General features: G+C 42.2%; 2 protein-coding genes and 1 long non-coding RNA gene across 7 annotated transcripts; 1 reads left to right on the forward strand and 2 right to left on the reverse strand.

Moving 5' to 3' along the window:
- Positions 1 to 1,651: 1,651 nt before the first annotated feature.
- LOC100823359 (NAC domain-containing protein 75) lies at positions 1,652 to 8,030 on the reverse strand. Of its 5 annotated transcripts, none has more exons than XM_010232270.3 (7): positions 7,870 to 8,030; positions 7,563 to 7,752; positions 7,276 to 7,456; positions 6,077 to 6,672; positions 4,897 to 5,157; positions 3,825 to 3,911; positions 1,652 to 2,353 (listed from the first exon to the last, which is right to left on the reverse strand). In XM_010232270.3, the coding sequence occupies exons 2-7, from the start codon at positions 7,677 to 7,679 to the stop codon at positions 2,273 to 2,275; spliced, it is 1,323 nt and encodes a 440-aa protein (XP_010230572.1). In that variant the 5' UTR covers positions 7,680 to 7,752; positions 7,870 to 8,030; the 3' UTR covers positions 1,652 to 2,272. The 5 variants fall into 5 exon arrangements, with proteins under 5 accessions (XP_010230572.1, XP_010230573.1, XP_003564693.1 ...); XM_010232271.3 differs by having other exon boundaries at positions 1,722 to 2,353; positions 7,276 to 7,453; XM_003564645.4 differs by having other exon boundaries at positions 1,722 to 2,353; positions 3,825 to 3,926; positions 7,276 to 7,453.
- Positions 8,031 to 9,905: 1,875 nt separating this feature from the next.
- On the reverse strand, positions 9,906 to 11,036 carry LOC112271143. The gene is made up of 3 exons (XR_002964061.1): positions 10,659 to 11,036; positions 10,255 to 10,472; positions 9,906 to 10,023 (listed from the first exon to the last, which is right to left on the reverse strand). It is a non-coding gene; the product is annotated as an uncharacterized LOC112271143 (long non-coding RNA).
- A 2,674-nt stretch (positions 11,037 to 13,710) lies between these two features.
- LOC100826527 (mitochondrial-processing peptidase subunit alpha) lies at positions 13,711 to 19,596 on the forward strand. Its single transcript, XM_003564656.4, has 13 exons — positions 13,711 to 13,871; positions 14,937 to 15,182; positions 15,272 to 15,568; positions 15,659 to 15,826; positions 15,919 to 16,086; positions 16,164 to 16,244; positions 16,360 to 16,426; positions 16,824 to 16,918; positions 17,419 to 17,491; positions 17,565 to 17,635; positions 17,711 to 17,760; positions 18,875 to 18,987; positions 19,190 to 19,596. Exons 1-13 carry the CDS (start codon positions 13,836 to 13,838, stop codon positions 19,240 to 19,242), a joined length of 1,518 nt encoding a protein of 505 aa, XP_003564704.1. The 5' UTR covers positions 13,711 to 13,835; the 3' UTR covers positions 19,243 to 19,596.
- Positions 19,597 to 20,555: the final 959 nt, after the last annotated feature.

Raw genomic sequence — 20,555 nt, forward strand, 5'->3', positions numbered from 1 at the left:
GAGAATCCAAGAACCTGTTTTTCGTTGCGAGCGAAAAGAGAAAGAGACGGAGGCTACCTTTCCCTACGTACTGAGTACCATACTGCATATGAAAGAGACTCTCTCCCTATCTGAAAGCGACAGACAAGAAATTATATACACCACTGATTTACGATGTCGCACGTATGTACTTGCAACTCTCCGACCCTTTTTTCTTCTGCCAACTTGCTTAACCCCCCGTACATGCATGTGTATAATGTGTTCTTCAGTTCTTCTCTGAGTACCATCGGGCCAACTTTGTCCTACGTATTGGTGACTAAACACTACTCCCTCTGATCCATAAAAATGTCGTCCATTTTATACAAAATGGATCGGAGGGAGTAGCAACTTATTTTGTGTATAGGAAATACTATCTTTTTTAGATAAAAGGAAAAAAATATTGCTCGATCTATCAGCATTATGTCTTGATCTCTGCACTGTCACATGCACATATCCATATTGTCACATTGAGATGCTAACCACATGCACGACACACACGAACACGGCAGGAGTGTAAAATAGAACCGCGAGAACCTTTCCTTTCTTCACCTAACTCTTGGTACGACAAAGATATATATTCGATTCTCTGAGCATGCAGCAATTATAGAAGCAGTATTATGCCCTAAAAAGTCCAACTCCATTAGCTAGTTCGTGCATATGTATTATATGATCAGACCAAGTGCAAGAATCATCTGCCTAATCAGATTCGGTGATGGTATAAAAAGGGCTGCCCATAATTAAGAACACAACAGAGGCAGGGATATCGACTTGCAATGGAAGAATATTTCTTTTCTCTATTATGAAATCATAGCAGGCATGGGAATATGAAGATCAGTGGCTTGTTTCGTATGCTCCTACAATCACTATGCATTTGAACCTAAAAATTATTAAACAACAAAAAATTGTATCAAAAGGTATATGCTGCCGGTTGAGAATGATTTATGAATTGATCTTACAAGGTATCGGTCGATGATGAAGCTTGGATCCAGAAAGAGAAAGTGTGCATGGTTATCTTGAGTCTTAAGAGACGCATAGGTTATTTGCCCAAACAATACCAGAATATATCACGTACGTAGATAGCTCATCCAACACTCAAGCTGTCAAGCTGCACGTACTCCGTCTAGAGTCTAGACCGTGCTCTACGGTTGGCAAATTAATGGTGTACTCCATATTTGATTTTCATCAACATTCATTTTTTTTTAGAAACACTCAATTTTTTGCATATCTGTAATAACCGTGGTGGAAGGGGAAGAAAGTGCAATATTAGTGTCTTGATTATTTCAGTGATATCTACAGCACACACCAGTATGGATTATAAATAGTTCTTAAAAAAAATACAAACAGTTCTACTGAGGTACCAACAAATAATTAATCCAATTTTTAATTTTGGTTCATGCTGATCGATCCTTTCTTTTCGAATGTCACCATGCATGATAGATTTATTGTTGCTATGTACTCCCTCCATTCCATAAAACAGCCAAACTGTGCAAACTCTATGGTGCAAACTCTATCGAAAAAATTTAAAAAAATATATATACTCCATGGAGTACTTTGGATGCCAATTTGTTCCATAACCACCTCTACAAACATATGTTAGTGCATAACTTAGCATACACGATACTCCATATGTTAAGAAATTTATTCCTTTGAAAACAATCAGGTGTGTGAATTTCAACTCGTTACATATAGTTAAGTAACAGCGATAAGCAAAACTTAACAATTTTTGCGCTTCTAGAATGGAAAAAAAAAGGAATACTTGTGTTAAGTCATTTCCCCTTGAGAATCTGGAGCACAAACTAAGCAACGAAAAATAGCTGCTCACCTAATGTAAGCGGGAGAAAAAAGAGAGGTTAATGTACATGCAAGCAATACTACTTTTTACAATTGAAAAATATCAAATGCACACCAGGAGTGATAAACCATGATGCGCTTAAAATCATACTACTTGACTAAGGTTCATTAATGCCTTTCCCCTCGTTTTCCTCTTTTCTTTTCTTTCAACACACCTTTGTCTCTTCTGTCTTGGAGTGTTGCACTGTAAAACTACTGGATCCTTCTTTTTTGGGTATTGACGACCAAAATCTATGAGATCTTGGTTCTTCTCCCAACAGCAGTGCATTATCCAAGAAAGCAACACTCTCTGTATACAAGGAGGCAGGCAGAGACCATATACTAGTGAAGGAGGTCGTTGTTGGGAGTGCTTTTTTTTTAATCTGGTATTGATGGTCACTATTTACCAGCCTTGTTTTTGCTACTATCCATGATGATCTTGGTTGTCAGAAGGCCAGTATGGGTAAGGCCATTCTGTCTCTTGGGACTGAGAAATTGAAGTGTCCTGCAACAGAACAGGAAAAGTGAGTCAAAAAGGAACATCTAGCCCCAGTGAAGTGCAACGGTACAGTCAAGTGAGAAAGATACGGCATCAGTTGAAAGAGGGCAGGATAGATGCACGCCAGTATATAAAACATAATCAACACTGATACCTTAAAAATAAAAGAATCAACATTGAGTATATGTGTTCAAATGTTTAGTACCCCATTCACACTCCAGAATGTATCAGGATTCAGGTGAGAAATATATGGCATCACTTGAAAGAGGAGCTTGTAATATTTTTTTGGACAAAGCTGGATTACACGCGAGAGATACACGAATTAACGACAATTTGTTATTGTTGGAATATTTACCATTTAGCATGGACCATGTGTCCATGCATGTTTTATACGATCGAATTGATATCTGGACAAAAACTATATATCAAGTAAAAATGTAATGAATAGGAGAAAACGAATTACTCCCTCTGATTCATATTAAATTGTCGAAATACTAATATATCTAGACTCTTTTTAGGCATAGATACATCCATATTTGGACAAAATTGAGACAATTAATATGGATCGTAGCAAGTACTATAACACAATATGGCATGCAAGTTTTTTTTTTCAGCTTCATGTGATTGGTCCAACGTGAATCGATTCATACAAAAGAAAGAGAAAAGGAACAATACTCCCTTTACTTTGCTCTTTTCACAAGAGATAAGAGTAAACAACTATATCACTGCTGGTCTCTTGTAGTCGGAAAACAAGAAGGTTACCGACACGTACGGAGGAAAAGCTTTCATTTCCGCCCTATATGGCCATGAAAGCAAGAAAGTATGGCCTTGTTTTTTACGTTGGTCTTTGGACACTCCCTTTGGCACTCGAAAGCAAAGCAAAGGGTGGTCCTTGTTTGCATATATTCATGATGTCTCTTCTATCTCACTAGCTAGGACACTACTAGAGATCTCTCTATCTCTCTCTCCTCTCTCTCTCTCGATTTTGTTGGCATGCATGCTGCAAAAGCACCTAAAATGACGAATTTATAAATAGGAAACAAATAGGAGAAAAAGCTGTCATGGCGAAGGACCTGTTTCAGAGTGCTACGGGGACACAGAAACTACTAGGCCCCACACTGAAGTTTCCTCAGGACCCCCCTGGAGCAGTCTTTCTTTTCTATGTCCACACCTAAGCCTAGTGCGACACAACTTGCAGCTTTCCAACCTATATATATCTATATCGAGATAAGCAAATGTATATTAACTTATTAGGGACTATTTGTGCTTAGCTTAAACCGTGTGAAAAGGTCAGCGCATGCATGTATATGACATGGTCATCATCAGATATTTGCAAGTATATATCACATACCTTATATATGTCATATCATCTATATGCATGCTAAGTTATGTTACGTACATATGTTTTTATTTATATGTTTTCATATGTACATGCGGAGGAGGCAACCAAATGTAATTTAAGTGAAAGGAAACTTACTCCTTTTGTACATGCAGACGTGCAGCCCCTTATCAGTTCTTCCAAGCCAGCAGACCTGCGGTGATCAATCTTTTGCTGTTGCTGTTGCTGTTGTTGCATGTTCTGTGGTTATAATGTTGGAATGGAACAGTAACTAGAGCGTTCTTTTAGTAAAGAGAAAACACAAAGGTAAAGGAACTAAGAAGGCAATTCTATCTGCACAAATATATATTTGAATTAACTGAAATCAGCAAAAGGAACCAAAAACTAGCTGATGACATTGCATGAGCATCTTTAAATGAAAGAAACATGATCTTAAATTTAGCCAAGAGGGACTTAAGTTTACTTAGCCGCACCTTTGTGTACCTTAACAAAGTTCCCAGACTACGCTTATGATCTAGTATCTAGAAAATAGAATATGCATGCTAGAACACAAAGAATCCTTCCAAAATTGACTATGCTATCTACGTACATATTTCTAGAAAATTGCTCTTGCAAAGTTCTAAACCATTTCCTCTTCCCCAAAACTGGGGTATATCCAAAGAACTAATTAAAAACTAATATAATTTACCTTCCAACGCAAGTTAGACAACATAAAGTTGGCAGAACAACATGTATTTACGTACATTGTACAATTAATATTACCAAATACTGATGTTAATGTTCAGAGAAAAAGTACCCACGTCTAGAAATGGATCTCATTTTATATAGCATGTTATATAAAATTTAAGCAAATCCAATTTACTATAAAAAAATACAATGCATTATACTTCTTATATAGCAATCCTGGCTAGCTAGAGACTAGAGTAATGCAACTTAAAGAATGGAAAATAGAGGAGACTATGTATTCTTTAGCGTTAAGTTTGTATAGACAGGAATCCCATAGCTAGTCAGCTCAATCTTTCGTTTTTTTCTTTTTTTTAGGCGGGTAAGCTCAATCTTTCCTTAATTTTACAGTTTCTCAATGTGAACGGATGGTGGCCTCAAAACTTGCCGTGCAAAATTCAGTTACACCACCGGCACATATACAAATACTTCAGTCAAAAGTATAAAGCAGACAAGCTATAGCAGCTAAGATGGAACACGGAATCACCTGAAATTTGTCATGGTGGAGAAAAATGGCTGGCACTTGAAATTGTTGATCATGATCGAGCACGACAGATGTGTGCTGAATCGGCGGCGGAACTGTGGCCGAGACAGGGTTCGTCGGCCTACTGATGAGGAAGGCTGTAGCGGGCACTGCTGTCGTTCCGAGCACCGGCCGATGAGGCTGCTGTTCCTGTCCGGCATGGTGCGGCTCTGATCTTCCAAGCTGATGATCGGATGGCACCTGATCACCACCTATGCCACCAACCTGTACATTACATATAAAAATGTATATATACAGTCACTTTTTGTATATATAAATATCTCCCTAGCTAGCTAGGTAACTAGCTCATTTAATTTGCATCCCCTTTCCGTTATGCCGTTACATATACATTTGAGCTTTCTCTGAAATAATCTTTTTTCTTAGCTAGGTAGGAGAGAAATGGACGCGTCAATTATTCGAGAAAAGAAATTTGCTGGTCGTTTTTGCTTTCACGGTGGGTGGGTGGTTTCTAGCCAGTGTTTGTTGCTTGCAGTTTGAGTAAAATGATGTGAGGCTCGAACTAACTAAAAGGGCCCTCACATCCCATGCTGTGTGATGTGCATGCAAGTATCCATCTCATCGTTTTGCTTTACAATGGCACATCGATCCTACACATTAGTTCAGCTACCCAAACAAACAGCCTATCCAGACGCAACAAGCTGGCTAGCAATCCCATCTAACCAAACAGAAATCATCTACCAGCTGCAGTCTATATATATCTGCTCCTCAACGCAAAGAAGAAATTAGAACTAACTAGCTAGGAGCATGCGTGCGTGCATGGGAATGGACGAGACAAACCGAGATGACCAGAGACTTTGCATGATCTGCATGATGTGCACCTGCCACCTGGACCTACCGATACTTAGCTACGCACATATATTAGGCGTATATTAATCTGTATCTAAGAACATATTTCACCAGCAGTATATATGTACTCCCTCCGATTCTAAATTGTTGTCAAAATATTACATGTATCTAAATGCTTTTTAAAAATAGATACATCCATATTTGAGCAAATTTGATTCAAGAATTTAGAATCAGAGGGAGTACTTCCCAAGCATAAGATCGAAATGCCTGGACGAAATTAAAGCATGTTTAGTTAACTATAAGTAATTCCATTAGCTAGCTATAATTAATGAATTACCTCCTCAAAGCTCTTCCTGAAAGGCGCGAAGCTGAAATGGTCCCCGCCGGCAGCCGCCTGCTTCAAATGCTGCATCTCGACAGCGGCGGCCACGGCATACCCGGCGGCGCCGGCTGGGTACGACACCGCCGCCGCCTCATGGTCCCTCGAAGACGAGCTGCCGCTCCCAGTACTGTCCCTCCGACGCTGCTCCTGCAGCTGCAGCTGATGCGTGGCTGCCGCGGCAGCAACGCCCGAGCCTGTCGCCGTGGTCCAGCTGCACTGCCTGGGCTGCGTCTGGTAGAAGATCTTGCACACCACGAGCTCTCCTTCCTTCTCCTCCTCGAGGTCGCCAAGGTGGTACTGGTGCATCACCCAGTTGGTCTTCTCGGGCTTGCGGTGCTTGCCGAAGTTTGTGTAGAGCACCAGGATCTTCTTGCAGCCCTTCTGCCGCCCGCCGGCCATCACTGGCCGGGTCTTGCCAGTCTTGTGCCACCGGGTCTCGCCTTTCTGTACGTCGCACTCCGTCTGGATCTTCCGCCGCTTCCGGGTCCCCGTCGTGTAGGCTTTGGATGGCCGGTGGAAGAAGTGCTTGCTTAGCCCGTCCATTGTCACACCTGCACAATGAGCCGATGAGCGCAGCAGGAAGTATACTGTCTTTGTGAGTGGGTGGCCTCAGGCCTGTGTCAGTGTTGTGTGTGTGTGTTTCTTGGCAGATGCAACAAACCTCTCTACTCTCTAGTCTGGAAAAAGAGAGAAGGCAAAGCAAGCAAGGAAAGAAACCTATTTGGAAACTTCAGAAGCATCTTACCATCATGACATGGGTGAGGAGGAGAGAGAGGGAGGATGAGATGAGACTAGGCACAACTTTCCATAAACAATAATTCTCTTTGCATATACCCCAATTAAGAGCACATGTAGAGAAACACTAGGAATAGAGGGAATGGAGCTGCTAGAGAACATCAAGAACAACAAGGGAATATATGCCATACCCAAATCCGAACCACGAACCCATAGTTCATTCTCGTGGCGAAATATATAATCCCCCCAACATACAATATATCAACCGATCACTCCACGGAAAGCAAAGCTAAAGTTTGCGAAAAGCAAGGAGTATATCTGCGCAAGCTAGCAAATATACGGTTCAATATTTGTATTTCAATTCATGGCCAGCTAGCCTTAGTTAGCTAGCTAGCTAGCTCTGTCACACTCTCACGTACCTGGAAGTTTCTCAGGATGGGTGTAGCATATGCCGTCCTCGCCGTCTATCGTAGGTATGAACTCATCGATGAGCGGGTGAGATCTCGACCCTTCTTCCCTCACCTTGGCTTCTAGGTGCTCGATCAGCTCCTGGTCCGTGGGATCGAACTTGACGCCAGCCGGCAGCCCCAGCCAATCCTTCTTGCAGTTAATTACACCAATTAATCAACTCCATCAAAAAAGGATTGCACCATTCAAGAACCCTAGGACCTACACACCAAGGCAAAACGAAATTGACAACACATACTGGTTTGCAGTCGAGCTTGTGGCGGCAATTGGGGCAGTGCCTGGCGGTGGAGATCCGGTGTTCCTCGAGCTTCGCGTCGATGAGCTCCGAGCTGCTGATGTGACCCCTGCTGCTCATGTCTCTGGTTCATGCGCGGGCTGAGGAAACGGCGTCCATGCGTGTGCAGCTGTATATACTCCGGTCTTGCTACCTGAAAGGGATCAGATTAACAATCATGGAATACATGGTTCAGAAGCACAATTCAGAACACAAAGAGATTGAGATCGAAGACAGCAAGAGAAGCGCGGCAGAGGGCGGAGAAGCGAACCGCGTGGAGGCTAAGGTGTAGAGTTGAGATAGCGGCCGGAGCGACAAAGAAGGAGAGAGAGCAACAGAGGGAGCGACGGGGGGTGTACATATAAAAAATCGAGGCAGGCAGGCTGCTGCTTTCACCAGTTTAATACGGGAGAGAGCAAGAATTCCTACCTACTTTAACTGAAGCCACACCCCCCCTTGAGCAAAAGTTAAAGGGCCCCCCTCGTTAGCTTCTCTCTCTTTTTCTCTCTCAAGCAAAACACAAGACACACACGCCCCTTTCATCTGTTCAAGTGTCTGTAAGATGATGCCACACCATACGCGCCTTCTGTTTACTAGATGTTCAGCGCCGGTTCATGGACTTTTTTATAGGACTTCAGGGGATAGCTGGCTAGCAAAGTTAGTAGTAAAAACCAAAAGCAAAAGGCAAGAAGAACTGCTGCATCAGCACAGCTGTTACTACAGATTCCACACACTGCTGCACTGCACTCACTCACACGCATAGAGAGAAGAGGGTGAGCTTAAAGCCCCCCTACGAATTGAGGGTATCGATCTAGCTAGTACCTAGACTCAAGATAGGTTGCTATGCATCTCAAATTGTTATTAACAAACAACAGAATTAAACATATATAATGGGGCACTATGGTGGATATCAGTAAATCAGTTTTGCCGAGTTAATTTTACATACTCTCTCCGGTTTCACTTCACTAAAAAAAGTTGTCATCTTAGACATAGGTAGAATCAAACTTTCAAAATTTTGACTAAAAATATTTATTAGCAATTTGATTATATAAAAAAAAATTCTATGCATGAATTTGTCTCCAAAAGTTAATTACCTCTACATTAAAAAAAGTTATAACCATTTATAGTAGATATTAGCGGTCAATGTTGTATTTTGTCCAAAAAAAAGACCGCCTATAGGAGAAACACGGCGTAAGTGTAACTGTAGTTAAGCTATGTATTAGGCTACCTTTTGTTTTCTTTATCAAGTTGCAAAATGATATACTCACTCCTCAGTTTATTAAGTATAACTAAAAAATACAAAACTTTTAGTTTGTAAACCCATTTGATTTGGAAACACCCAAATAATAATTACATCTACATTAACATTTTTGTAATTTTTGTCACCACTTTGGAACCAAGCAATGCATGGTAGACAGGGAATGGGATAGCAATGCATCTTGCGTTAATGTTTGGTCTAGCACTTAACTAGGTGGTCCTTGTTTTCTTTTTCTAAGAAAAACAGGTGCTCCATGATTATTGTGATTTTTTAGATGGACCAAACAAACTAAAAAGGAGGGATTTTTTTTCCCAAATTAGGATCGAGCAACAATTATGTAGAAAACATTGACAATTAATTTGATTTTCCCATCATCATAGTGACAATTTCTTATAATTTGTTTTCCACAAAAGCTTAAAAATAAGCACCTCAAAAGTCAAAACATACCACAAACCGGAAAACAGGTAATAATCCAGTAGGTTATTGAGTACCGAAGAAAATGTGCACTTGTTGTATACACGAGTAGTAATTAACATGTGAGTATTACAGAAGGGAGCAGACATATTCATTCTACTCCCTCCGACCCATATTAGTTGTTTCAAAGTTGCACAAATATGGATGTATCTATGTTTAAAAAGCGTCTAAATACATGTAATATTTCGACAAGTAATATAAATCGGAGGGGGTATTTTATCTTGCATGGAATGATGAAAAGGGATATTTCTTTCCAATGCACAATAATGGGGTTTGCAATTGCAGCGGGGTGAAAAAAATATATATAAGTAGGCCATTAGAAGCTCACATGGGCATACGGAGGAGGCCTTGTGTGCTCAAATGATGATGCTTTTCGGCATGGGAGTCAGTGAGATGCTGGGGAGGTGAATCCCAGGACTTGCGTCCCACCCAAGGCAAACGGAGCAGTACAACACTCGATGGACCCCAGCAGCTTCGCATATAGACAAGCTCGGGCTACAGCACAATATTAATATGCTCGTGTGTTGCATCGCATGCCTGACCAGGGGAGCAAGCTTCTGCTTCAAGCAGGGCCCGTTTTGCTCTGGATCCCAGACATCACAAACCATTCGTGAGGAGCATACAGCACGGCTGTCCATGCTGGTCCACACTGTTCGGATAGATTTAGTACTCACAATTTAGTCGGAAATGGCCCTGCGCGTGATTTAAAGATTAGCGCTGCAATGCCTCATTCTCTAAAAATGGTGTTACTGTGACCTGAAACTACGTAAGACCAAGTAATTTGTTGAAGCAAATCAGTGATATTACATTCAGTACTTGGAGAGTAGTAAAAGCGTGTGTCGAAATGAATTAAATTTAAATTCTCGTTCCTTAAAGTTCTGCACGAGCTGTCCACAAACAAAATAAATAAGAAAAGAAGCACACCTGCAATTTTCGAGCATGATCGATCCAAGGTGCAGTCGTGGCTTACGGTCTATGTCCGGCAACAGTAAACCCTTGTCCAATTTCGCCACCCTTTGTTCTTTTCATGTGGTCACCTCAACGCTTACCTCACGAAGCTCTGCAAATCACAACTGATGACCCCTAGCTCCGCACGCAGCCGGGCGGGCCCCAGGTGCCATTTCGCTCATCAATACTCGTTGCTGTCATGGGAAGAAGAAGAAAAAAACAGTCAGAGCAGGCAGCAGTGCTAGTGCCCTGGACCCGGGTGAGGCTGTGGGAGACCACGACGGGGCGCGTTGTCCGTCCACACGAGCCTGATATCAAAACAACACATGGCGGGCGACAAGGATGGAGAGATATCTTGGTTAGGTTCAGTTCAACTATACCTTCTGTTCATCCCGGCCGGTCGGCTCGGATCGATCGTCTTCACTTGCGCTTTACTCCATCCATCCAAAGAACAAAAATAAAAGATACACCTGCTTCTCTGCTTGCTGCCTGCTGCCTGCTACGACTACCTTCCTTACTGCCTGCCTGCCTGCCCCGGCCGAGAGAAGAGTCCAACCCCAACCTCTTGTCTCTCTGTCGACCAATCCACCTCCCCGCGTGTTGCATTGTGCCTCTCATGGACAAATCGGGCCATAAATTACGACCTGATAACCCATACCAATGTTGACACGACATCTCGCAGCCTGCGGGGGGGAATTAAGGCCCTTCTTGATACACTTGGCAGATACTGGGGCCTAGGGGAGGGAGATTCATCGCCATCATTTTGGCGTGTTAATTGGATTTGTGTTCCTGTTCCTGTGTGCCTCATTGTCAGCACAATATTATGACACAGTACGTAGTAGTAACACCTCAGAAGGGTTCATAAATACCACCCCATGGACTAATCGACCGTGTATAGCTGATAAGCTGAGCTTCTAATTTTTATCCATGTGAGTTGTTTCACAAAAGTAGGAGGTTTGTGTTATAAACATACACTGGGGAGTCCAGTAGCAGTACTGGCCAACCGACAGAACTGTCGCAAGCTCACAGTTATAGCAATGCATTGCTTCGTATAGGTGTAGAAATGTGAGGCTTCAACCGAAGCAGCAAAGAGTCAAATACGTATACTACCATTCATTAACTAATTTTATATCTAAGTACCCATCAATCATGGTGTCAAGAGAAGGATAAAGTACCTGAAGAAACTTAGAATTCCGGACTCATCTCTTCGGTTGAATTGCACGGATGCAGTCGCATTCAGACATATATAGCTCGAACAGATATCTTTCTGAAGAACTGACAGTTCACCTGTAAATGTAGACAAACAGTGGATGTCATTGCCTCCAGTGGGAAAAAGTCATAGCTTTCTGAATTGCAATATTTATGTATATAATTAAATTCAGTTTATATTATCGATGTCGACACATCCCATGAACGGGGAGAAATGAAGATGCAGGACAATCATCAGCTCCAGGAATAAAATGTTAGCTTGTCGCAGTTAAAAAATAGAGAAGACAGATGCCGGATGAATACAGATGCATAGCAAAAGAATGTGAATGTCATATGCTCACATATAAAAACCATGTGGTTTGCACCTGTTGTGGTCAGTCTGGTAACACAAGTGGTACAGTCCCCCTCCCATGCGCCATGAGGACTTTTAAACATCATCAAGCACAGGCTTCTTGCACATGCTTCCCTTGATGGTTATTTAAGTATTTACATACTTGACAAAAAGGGGGGGCAACAATCATTAGCTGATCACACTGCAACATCTGCTTTATTGAAAGAAGCAACATTACATGAGGCAATGCATGAGGAAGCTAGACAGATTAAAAAACAGAGTTAATTTACCGATGCCAGACATCTTTTTGTTATAGCAGTGCTTATACCAAAAACAGAACACCAGAGAATAATAGCTGTTTGAGTGGGCATGTTTTCTTATGGACATGTCCAGCTGCTTCAGAATATTGCGTGACATCCAGATTTGTAGATGTAGATGTAGATGTTTCCAGCAATCACTTAAACATTGACTCCCAACACTAGCAACGATGTTAGGTTTGATGTACATAAATGGAAAAGAACTGCTATCTGGTCGGTTCAAATGCTCATCGACAAATGGCACAACACCGGGGCCTCTTTCAGGACATAAAAAACACTCTAACAAGGATGACATCACAGATTCCAAGTGCAAGATGATTAATTGTGGCACTCATTTCATTTTACACTCATGATACGCTCGTCGTCCATCCAAATTCCAGTCTTTCATTTTTCGTGTTTCTACATGTAATCCTTGGTGGATCTCTGCCCTCTTCTGATAATAAATGGCACGCTGTGCTGTTTTCTCATACAAATTTATTTTGAAAGAAGGAACGTTACATATGGAAAAACCTGACAAAGATAGGCAATGAAAAACAGAGTCGATGTACCAATGCTAGCCATTTACCAAAAACAGAAAACCAAAGAATAATAGAAGGTGAGTGGGTGCGTTCAACTGCTTCAGAATATTGTGTTACTTCAAACTGGGTAAGCTCTTCCGAGAAAAACAGGTGGAATATGACATGTTTGCTCGAGTAGCAACCACTTGAACCTGAACTTCCAATAGGGGCTGATTCCGAATGCAAAAGGATCACTCGCGACAAAGTTGTCTTTATACTATGAATCACTCATCCTCGGGGGAAGAATAAATTGTATGTATCCTGGCCAAAAAAGTGGAGAAATTATACTGTATTGAGTCTTGGCATTGCACTGAAAACAGCCAAGTAGCTGGTACTCAACATTGGCCCGTCACAACAGAAGCCATCACCTTCCCACTTGACTGCTATGGAGCTGGGAACCACCACGGAACGATTTCGCCAAACACAATCGCTAATAATGCAACAAAATCAGCAGCAAGACAACAAACGCAACGAGTTAAAACACGTACAGCGAAATCCCGGAGGGTACCAAATAGAAACACCTAACCGGCATTTGATCAAACAACTCACCTGCTCGGCGCCAGGCCCTGGATGGGCGCCATCGGAAACCTAAAGCTCCCCCACCGGAGCAGGCGCAAGCCAACTACTCGCCCCCAATGGCGCGCGATCATCAAAGCCAGTCGCCTCGCCGGCCCATACCACAGCCATCACCGCTCTCGGACGCCTGGTGAACAAGAATCTCCCCCGTCACCGCCGGAGACGCAGAACTAGCACGCGGCGGCGGCCGGTGATCGCTATATGCCCCGTCTCGACGAGCGCCGCGCGGTTGGGCTGATGCGCCGGGCAATGTGATGATCGGGAGGCGAGGTCGGCCCAATGCTTTGCCACGGCCCGACGCCACTAAATTAATAAAGCCCATTGGGCCCCATACGGTAAGAGACGAAATGTCAAATGTGGCGGCCCGAAAGGCCCGGCCTGTTGGAAAATACGGTCCTCGAATCCGCCCACTTCTATATGCACAAATTGTCGCCTTCCACTTGTCTCACTTTCTCTCTCTCTCTCTCTCTCGCTCGCCTTCTCCATCCCCCATCTCCGCCTCCGCCGCATCCTCCGCGCCGCCGGCGACGACTCCGTCGAGCGAATCCACCTCAGGCGCCGGGCACCATGTACCGAGCCGCCTCCGGCCTCGGCGCTCTCAAGGTCAGCCGCCCGCCGCTCGAAACCCTAACCTCACCCCCTCCTCCCCTCCATTCCGCCAGATCTGAGGGGTCCATGGCACTCGTCCCCCGATCCGAACCGCCACGGCTCATGGTCGCCTCGCGGATGGTCCCGGACGAGCGTCCGTTGTGGTTTGATCAAGCCAACTTATGATCTTATGCGTGAGCGTGTGTATAATAGGCATTCTGGACGCTGCAAAGTAGCAACCGTTGTCTGAATGTTTGCCCTGGTCTGTTTAATTGGAGAAGCATGGGTTTTTTATGCAAGGATCAGTTTGTGGTATGTCATGTTCCGTAGTTTCATGTGATCCCTGTGGCCGATTGCACAGGCATGCTAATTTGTGGAGTGGAATGAATTTGTTCAGATATGACCAGGTTTCTCGTTCTATTGTTGTTTCACAATTTCATGAGCTAAACTGCTTCAGTTTTTGTAATACCACAATGTTAATGCTATGGCCTTATGTTGTCTTTTTCAACTTCATGTCATATACAGTCATATACAGGATGCTTTGGATCCATACCAGAGTAGCACCATTGTAACACTTGTGCTCTGTTTTATTATCTCCTGTTGTTTCCATGATGCATATAGCCAAATATATGATTTGGAAGACCTTTTCTTGTGAGGTTATAAGAGATTGTTAAAGTTCCTTTTCACTACTGTGTTGACAGACAAACGGTGATGGTTTTCCAGAACCAACAATATTTAATTGGCATGCTCATGATATATTTGCTTGGTATGTGTGCTTGAAATCGTTTTGCCACTCAATATTGTTGGGCACTTGGGATGATGAATGGTTTATCCAGTCCCATTTATTTCCATAGATGAACCTTTGGTATCTAGTCATGGATAGAGCCACGCCCTTGATGTAGATAACCACTTCTTTGTGCTGATGCAGATAATTTCATCATTGTGAAGCTCTGACTCGTATTGCTTTAGTTATAATACACCAGAGACAGCTTATTTTGTTGGGTTTTTAATTGAATCTATTCATATTCGTTGGATCAACTTAGCCCCAGAATCATAATATCCTTTGTTTACCACTTGCAGCGGCATGGGGCGGATGCTCAAATGTTGAATCTTGCGATTAGGTCTGCTAGCACAAGTGTTGCACAGAGGTCATCAGGTGGCTTCTGGACCTGGCTGACAGGTGCACGCTCAAATGCATTGCCACCACCAGATTTTCCACTTCCGGGAGTCACCATTCCTCCTCCATTACCTGATCATGTGGAGCCTGGCAAGACAAGAGTCACAACACTTCCAAATGGTGTAAAAATTGCCTCCGAGACATCTCCAGTATGTGTTAATTATATTTTATAATATAGGTGTTTCCATGTTTGTTCCTGTGGTCAATTAAGTGATACCTTGCTGTTTTTCTTGTCTAGGGTTCAACTTGTTCTGTTGGAGTTTATGTTAATTGTGGTTCTGTATATGAAGCACCTGAAACATTGGGTGCCACTCAGCTGTTGAAGAAGTTGGCCTTTACAACCACTACAAACAGGAGCCACTTGCGTGTTGTGCGTGAAATTGATGCAGTAGGTGGCAAGGCCAGTGCATCGGCCAACCGTGAGATGATGAGCTACAGTTATGCTGCCTTGAAGACTTACATGCCTGAAATGGTTGAAGTGCTTGTTGATTCTGTGCGCAATCCTGCTTTGCTTGATTGGGAAGTCAAGGAACAGGTATGTCATCTTCATATTCGCTTTCAGTCTAGTCTAGATGGGAGGAATATGCTTTTTTTGTCAAGTGCTGACTTAATTCTTTTGTTGTAGATAATGAAATTAAAGGCCGAGCTTGCAGAAGCTTCAAGTAATCCAGAAACTTTCCTTTTGGAGGCTCTTCACTCTACTGGTTATTCTGGTGCTTTGGCAAACCCATTGATTGCCTCAGAATCTTCAATTAGCAGATTAAACACGGATGTTCTAGAAGATTTCTTAGCTGTGAGATTCATCTCCAAAGTCCTTTTAGTAGTATATGTGTTTTTGGATATTCTTGTTAACATGCTAGCTGTATTTTATTGCATTGGTTTCAGGAGAACTACACTTCCTCCCGAATTGTTCTAGCTGCATCAGGTGTTGATCATGATGAATTGGTATCTATTGCTGAGCCGCTTCTTTCAGATATTGCAAAGGCAGCTAGTACCATAAAACCAAAATCGGATTACGTCGGCGGGGAGTATAGACGCACTGCGGATTCAGCGGTAACCCATGAAGTCATTTTTGTAATCTGTCTCAAAATTTACATTCTCTCTTACTTCGGATTCATCTCAAAAAATAGAAAACAGATGTTGCTCTGGCATTTGAGATCCCCGGTGGGTGGCTCAGAGAAAAAGATTTTGTTACTGTATCAGTTCTTCAGGTTAATAAGACAAACTCTTTACATCACATTGATAATTTTGTTAAATAGAGCATGTCCACTGATTTCACTATAGCATTATGGTTTAATTCAAAACGAGCTATTCTATCTTTTACAGACACTTCTAGGTGGTGGTGGTGTGTTTTCCTGGGGAAGATCTGGAAAAGGCTTGCATTCAAGATTAAGTGAGCAGACACATATATTTTATAGTTATACCTTTAGCAGGCCATGAAGGTTAAATAATTCGTTATATTTTAAGGAACTATGCATACCTATGAAGAAATTGAGAATAGGTGAAAGTTGTATGTTGCCAAAAGCACATATTATTCAATTTCTTGACTGCCCAATAGTTTCAAGCACTACTTCTTGAGCCAGCTACTGTAAAAATTGTAAACTGTAAAGATGTAGTTCAGTAGTTCAATTTTATTGTAATTCTGTTTTATGATGAAACATCATATGTGAGAGACACTAAATCATGAAGGTTCATGCATAAATGCAAGTTTTTTATTCTTCAGATCCTGGTTACAACCTAAACTATGTTATATCTGCATCAGTGCCTGATTCGTAGCATACTTCGTGCAGATCGCCTCGTTAATGAATTTGACCAAATCAAGTCGATATCTGCTTTCAAGGATGTTCACAGTAACACTGGCATTTTTGGTATTCATACATCTACTGTAAGTATCGTTTCGATTGCATAAGCTTGCCTGGTGTTTGTTATGTGGGATTTTTTTTTCTTTTCGATACTGTATATGTCTTCAATTGGAATATTGACACTTGAAATAGTTTGGTACTCCCTCCAGCCGGAATTACTTGTTGAAATATTACATGTATCTAGACACTTTAAAAATAGATACATCCATATTTAGGAAAATTTGAGACAAGTAATATGGGTCGGAGGGAGTAGCTTTTCTCTTTCTGGGTAAGAACTCCATGCAGGTGCTCTTACCGGTAGAGGTGCAACCCTCTGACCCTACTTAGTTCAACCAAATGAACTAAAATTTAAAATCACATCACTAAAGAGAGTTGGAGGGTACCCTCAGGGTCACCTTTTTGCACCTCTACTTACCGGTTATCGCTCATGCTGGATGTGTTGAATAGTTTTTATATACATAAAAAGCATATCTCTTTAAGGTATTATACTTGACGACTGACCATGATAACATTTCAAAATCAGGAAGCAGCATTTGTTCCTAAAGCTATTGACTTGGCAGCCAGAGAGCTGACTTCCCTCGCAACTCCTGGTCAAGGTACCTTAACACTCCTATATTGGTTCATTAGACATTTTACAGCAGTTGCCTGAAACATCATTCTTAATTGCAGTTGACCAAACCCAACTTGATCGTGCTAAAGCATCAGCTAAATCAGCAATCTTGACAAGCCTAGAATCAAAGGTATGCATACAGACATGATATACTGCTGTATTTCTGTAATGTGCCTGTCGGTCCACTAACAAATGAAATTCACAGGCATCAGCAACTGAAGACATGGGGCGCCAAGTATTGGCATTTGCTGATAGGTATATAATTTTAACTCTTCTGCTCTTATGCCAGTCCTTAAAATTTTGCTTGGTGCCTACGGTTCTATTCCCTGCAACGTCGAGAAAAGACATTAGTTTAAGGTGTGCTTGGGATACTGTAATGAGATCTTCAAGAAATTTTAGCTGGTCCTGCAATAAGCTTTAGGATGACAATGACATACCAATTAATAGCATGCATTGTAACCACAGTAAATACCAGGGGAGCCTTCTTTATCTTAGAGATCTCAGCAAGTAGATTTACTCTTTCTGAAATGATGATTCTTATTTGTTTTCTTATCGGCATGACAAAACTGCAAGATATCTGTAGAGAAGCTGGTTGTAGACATGGCTATTCTTCTGTAGTCTACTCTACTGTACTAACAGAAATTATCTAAATTACTGTTAGCAAATAATAGGAAGAAATAAGTAATTGATCACAAGATTTGTAGGGACTTGTTGACTAAGGACATTTCTTTGCCCCCACAATATCTTTCCTATTTATAAAGTTTGGAGTTGGTGGTCGTCCGTTCACTTCTTCCTAACATCTTTGACAAGTAGATTGTACAAATCCATGAGTTAGAACTTTAAGTGCATAATCCTTCCTTACATAGTCTCTACTGCTGTCTTTCCTCTCCAATCTCCATGAGTTTGGGTTCAGAGTTCAAATTCAGCAAAGCCTATCATCAGGCTTTATGGCATTGGTTCATAGGCTGACTATCATGTTGTCTTCAGTTGTAAATTTTCTTTTCTTGACTACTCCGTAGCGAAGCATGGACACAAAGCTAGTCATTGTAAATCTTTGTCTTCTCACACTGCTCATGTGTGCTCTCTGATCTTTGATGTGTAATGCATTGTCACAATACGTGCTACAGCCTACGAGCTACTGCTTGATATGTGCTCTGACAATATCATAAACTCATGAGTCACGTTGTATTTTTCCAAGCCAATAAAATTTACATGTCATCTATCAAGAACCTTGCGCGTGCAAGTTCATGTAGTTTATACCACAAATTAGCAAAAGAAAATGAACTCAACAAGTGGTATATTTTTTCTGTAGCCTTGGAATCTATCTAATGTTTGCTGCATTAAACTTTGCACTGTCTAATCTTTGCAGGAAACCTGTGGAGCACCTTCTTAAGGTTCTTGATGGTGTTACTCTGAAAGATGTATCAACTTTCGCTGAGAAAATTATTTCATCACCATTAACAATGGCATCTCATGGAAACGGTGAGCTCTGCTCTAGTTACCAGTTATCTTTACATAATGTGTACTCCCGCCGTCCCATATTAAGTGCCAAAATATTAAATGTACTTAGACGTGTTTCAGTATATTGATACGTCAATATTTAGACAAATTTGAGTCACTTAATATGGGACGGAGGAAGTATGATTTACACTGCTTCTAATTATATCTCCCTTTTGATGTGCAGTTCTCAATGTACCGACTTACGATACAGTGCGTGGCAAGTTCAGCTCGAAATGAGTAGGCATTTCCCCAGCCTTCTGGACAAGTTAACTGTTCATATTTTTCCTCCAAGATCACTTGTGGTCACATTTTCAGACCAATAAGGAACATACAGTTTTGATCATTAACTCCTACTCCAGGCCTCTTTGGAATCACCTTTTTTTGCGGAACATGTATCCACTTGAGTTGGTGGTTTAATGTTGTTCTCATAAGTTATCTGCTTGTAAATTCGGACAAATTCTGGGTCCTCTTTCGGTGGCAGTCCGGAAAGAGTGTACAAATGTTCATTTACTTTCAGCTAAATCATTGAAACTAGTTTTTTGGAGCAAGGAAATGAATAAGAAAGACCACACGACGGTGAAATTTTGCATAGGACTCGCTTCAGAAACACTAGTCAGTTTGTGTCTTGGGCACTTATACCTGAATGTTAGCATCGTTTAGTTATATGGCTTTCGTCAGGTTTACTAATCGGGATTCGCTCGTTTGGTTCCCAATTCACGGAAACGAAGGGGCCCGGCTGCAGCAGCTGTAGGCGAATTCACCATTTACGTTGCAATTATAGCCAATCGTGTGGCCTGGTACTAGACCGAGACAGACGATTCCGAATACGTCTGCAGAAGGTAACAGCTGAAATTTTGCCGACACGGTCGACGCAAACAAACAGCAGCGGGTCCATTTCCAGCGCGCATCAACGCAGAATGTTCCGATGGCCCCCGTCTGGCTGGGAAAGCACCCCGGCGCCCCGGCCGCTGTTGTTTGACCCTCTGGCTGGAGGCGGCTGGAAGAACCACAGCCGCGGTTGGTAGGAAGCGACATCGGAAGAAGAAAGACACGGACGAGATGCCGGTCGCTGACGCTGCTGGTTTCTTTTTTTTTTCTGTTTTTTCGAGCGAATGACGCTGCCGGTTCCTGAAAGGAAGTCATCGTGGTCAGCCGGCCCAAGAACTGGGGCAGCCGTTGGATTTGACTCCTCTTGTGCACGAGAATGAACTAATGAACCGGAGGCGCCGGCGTTTCTCCGCGAACGCCAACCGGCAGACCCATGGTTTTCTCTGGCTGGTTATCACAAGCCTACTGATAACCGCACCAACCTATCGCCCATATGCTCCAATACCTGTTTCTGAGCCTAAGCTTTTGGATGAACGAATTTTGGAATAACACGCAGATTTGGCTGCCTCGAAATTGGTGGGTACGCGTCACCAATCGATTTTTATGGAAATGCGTTGCCCAAGGAAAAATGATTATGCGTAATGAACTTGCCACGCACTGTGTTGCATGATAAAGGAAGGGGGGGTAACAAGTGTTGTGTTCGTTGATAGTCTGATAGATGC

The sequence above is a fragment of the Brachypodium distachyon genome, chromosome 2 (genome assembly GCF_000005505.3).
Source record: "Brachypodium distachyon strain Bd21 chromosome 2, Brachypodium_distachyon_v3.0, whole genome shotgun sequence".
NCBI classification, from domain to species: domain Eukaryota; kingdom Viridiplantae; phylum Streptophyta; class Magnoliopsida; order Poales; family Poaceae; genus Brachypodium; species Brachypodium distachyon.

Bases quoted from the DNA above. Each gene is read 5' to 3' on its own strand.
- LOC100826527 (XM_003564656.4), top strand. From the start codon at position 13,836: ATGTACCGAGCCGCCTCCGGCCTCGGCGCTCTCAAG. The intron at 15,569-15,658 runs GTATGTCATCTT...CTTTTGTTGTAG, and splicing joins ATTGGGAAGTCAAGGAACAG to ATAATGAAATTAAAGGCCGA. The intron at 16,919-17,418 runs GTAAGTATCGTT...TTTCAAAATCAG, and splicing joins TTGGTATTCATACATCTACT to GAAGCAGCATTTGTTCCTAA.
- LOC100823359 (XM_010232269.3), bottom strand. From the start codon at position 7,679: ATGAGCAGCAGGGGTCACATCAGCAGCTCGGAGCTCATCGACGCGAAG. The intron at 6,673-7,275 runs GTACGTGAGAGT...CTCATTGTGCAG, and splicing joins CCATCCTGAGAAACTTCCAG to GTGTGACAATGGACGGGCTA. The intron at 3,927-4,896 runs GTGATTCCGTGT...TTATAACCACAG, and splicing joins TCCACCATGACAAATTTCAG to AACATGCAACAACAGCAACA.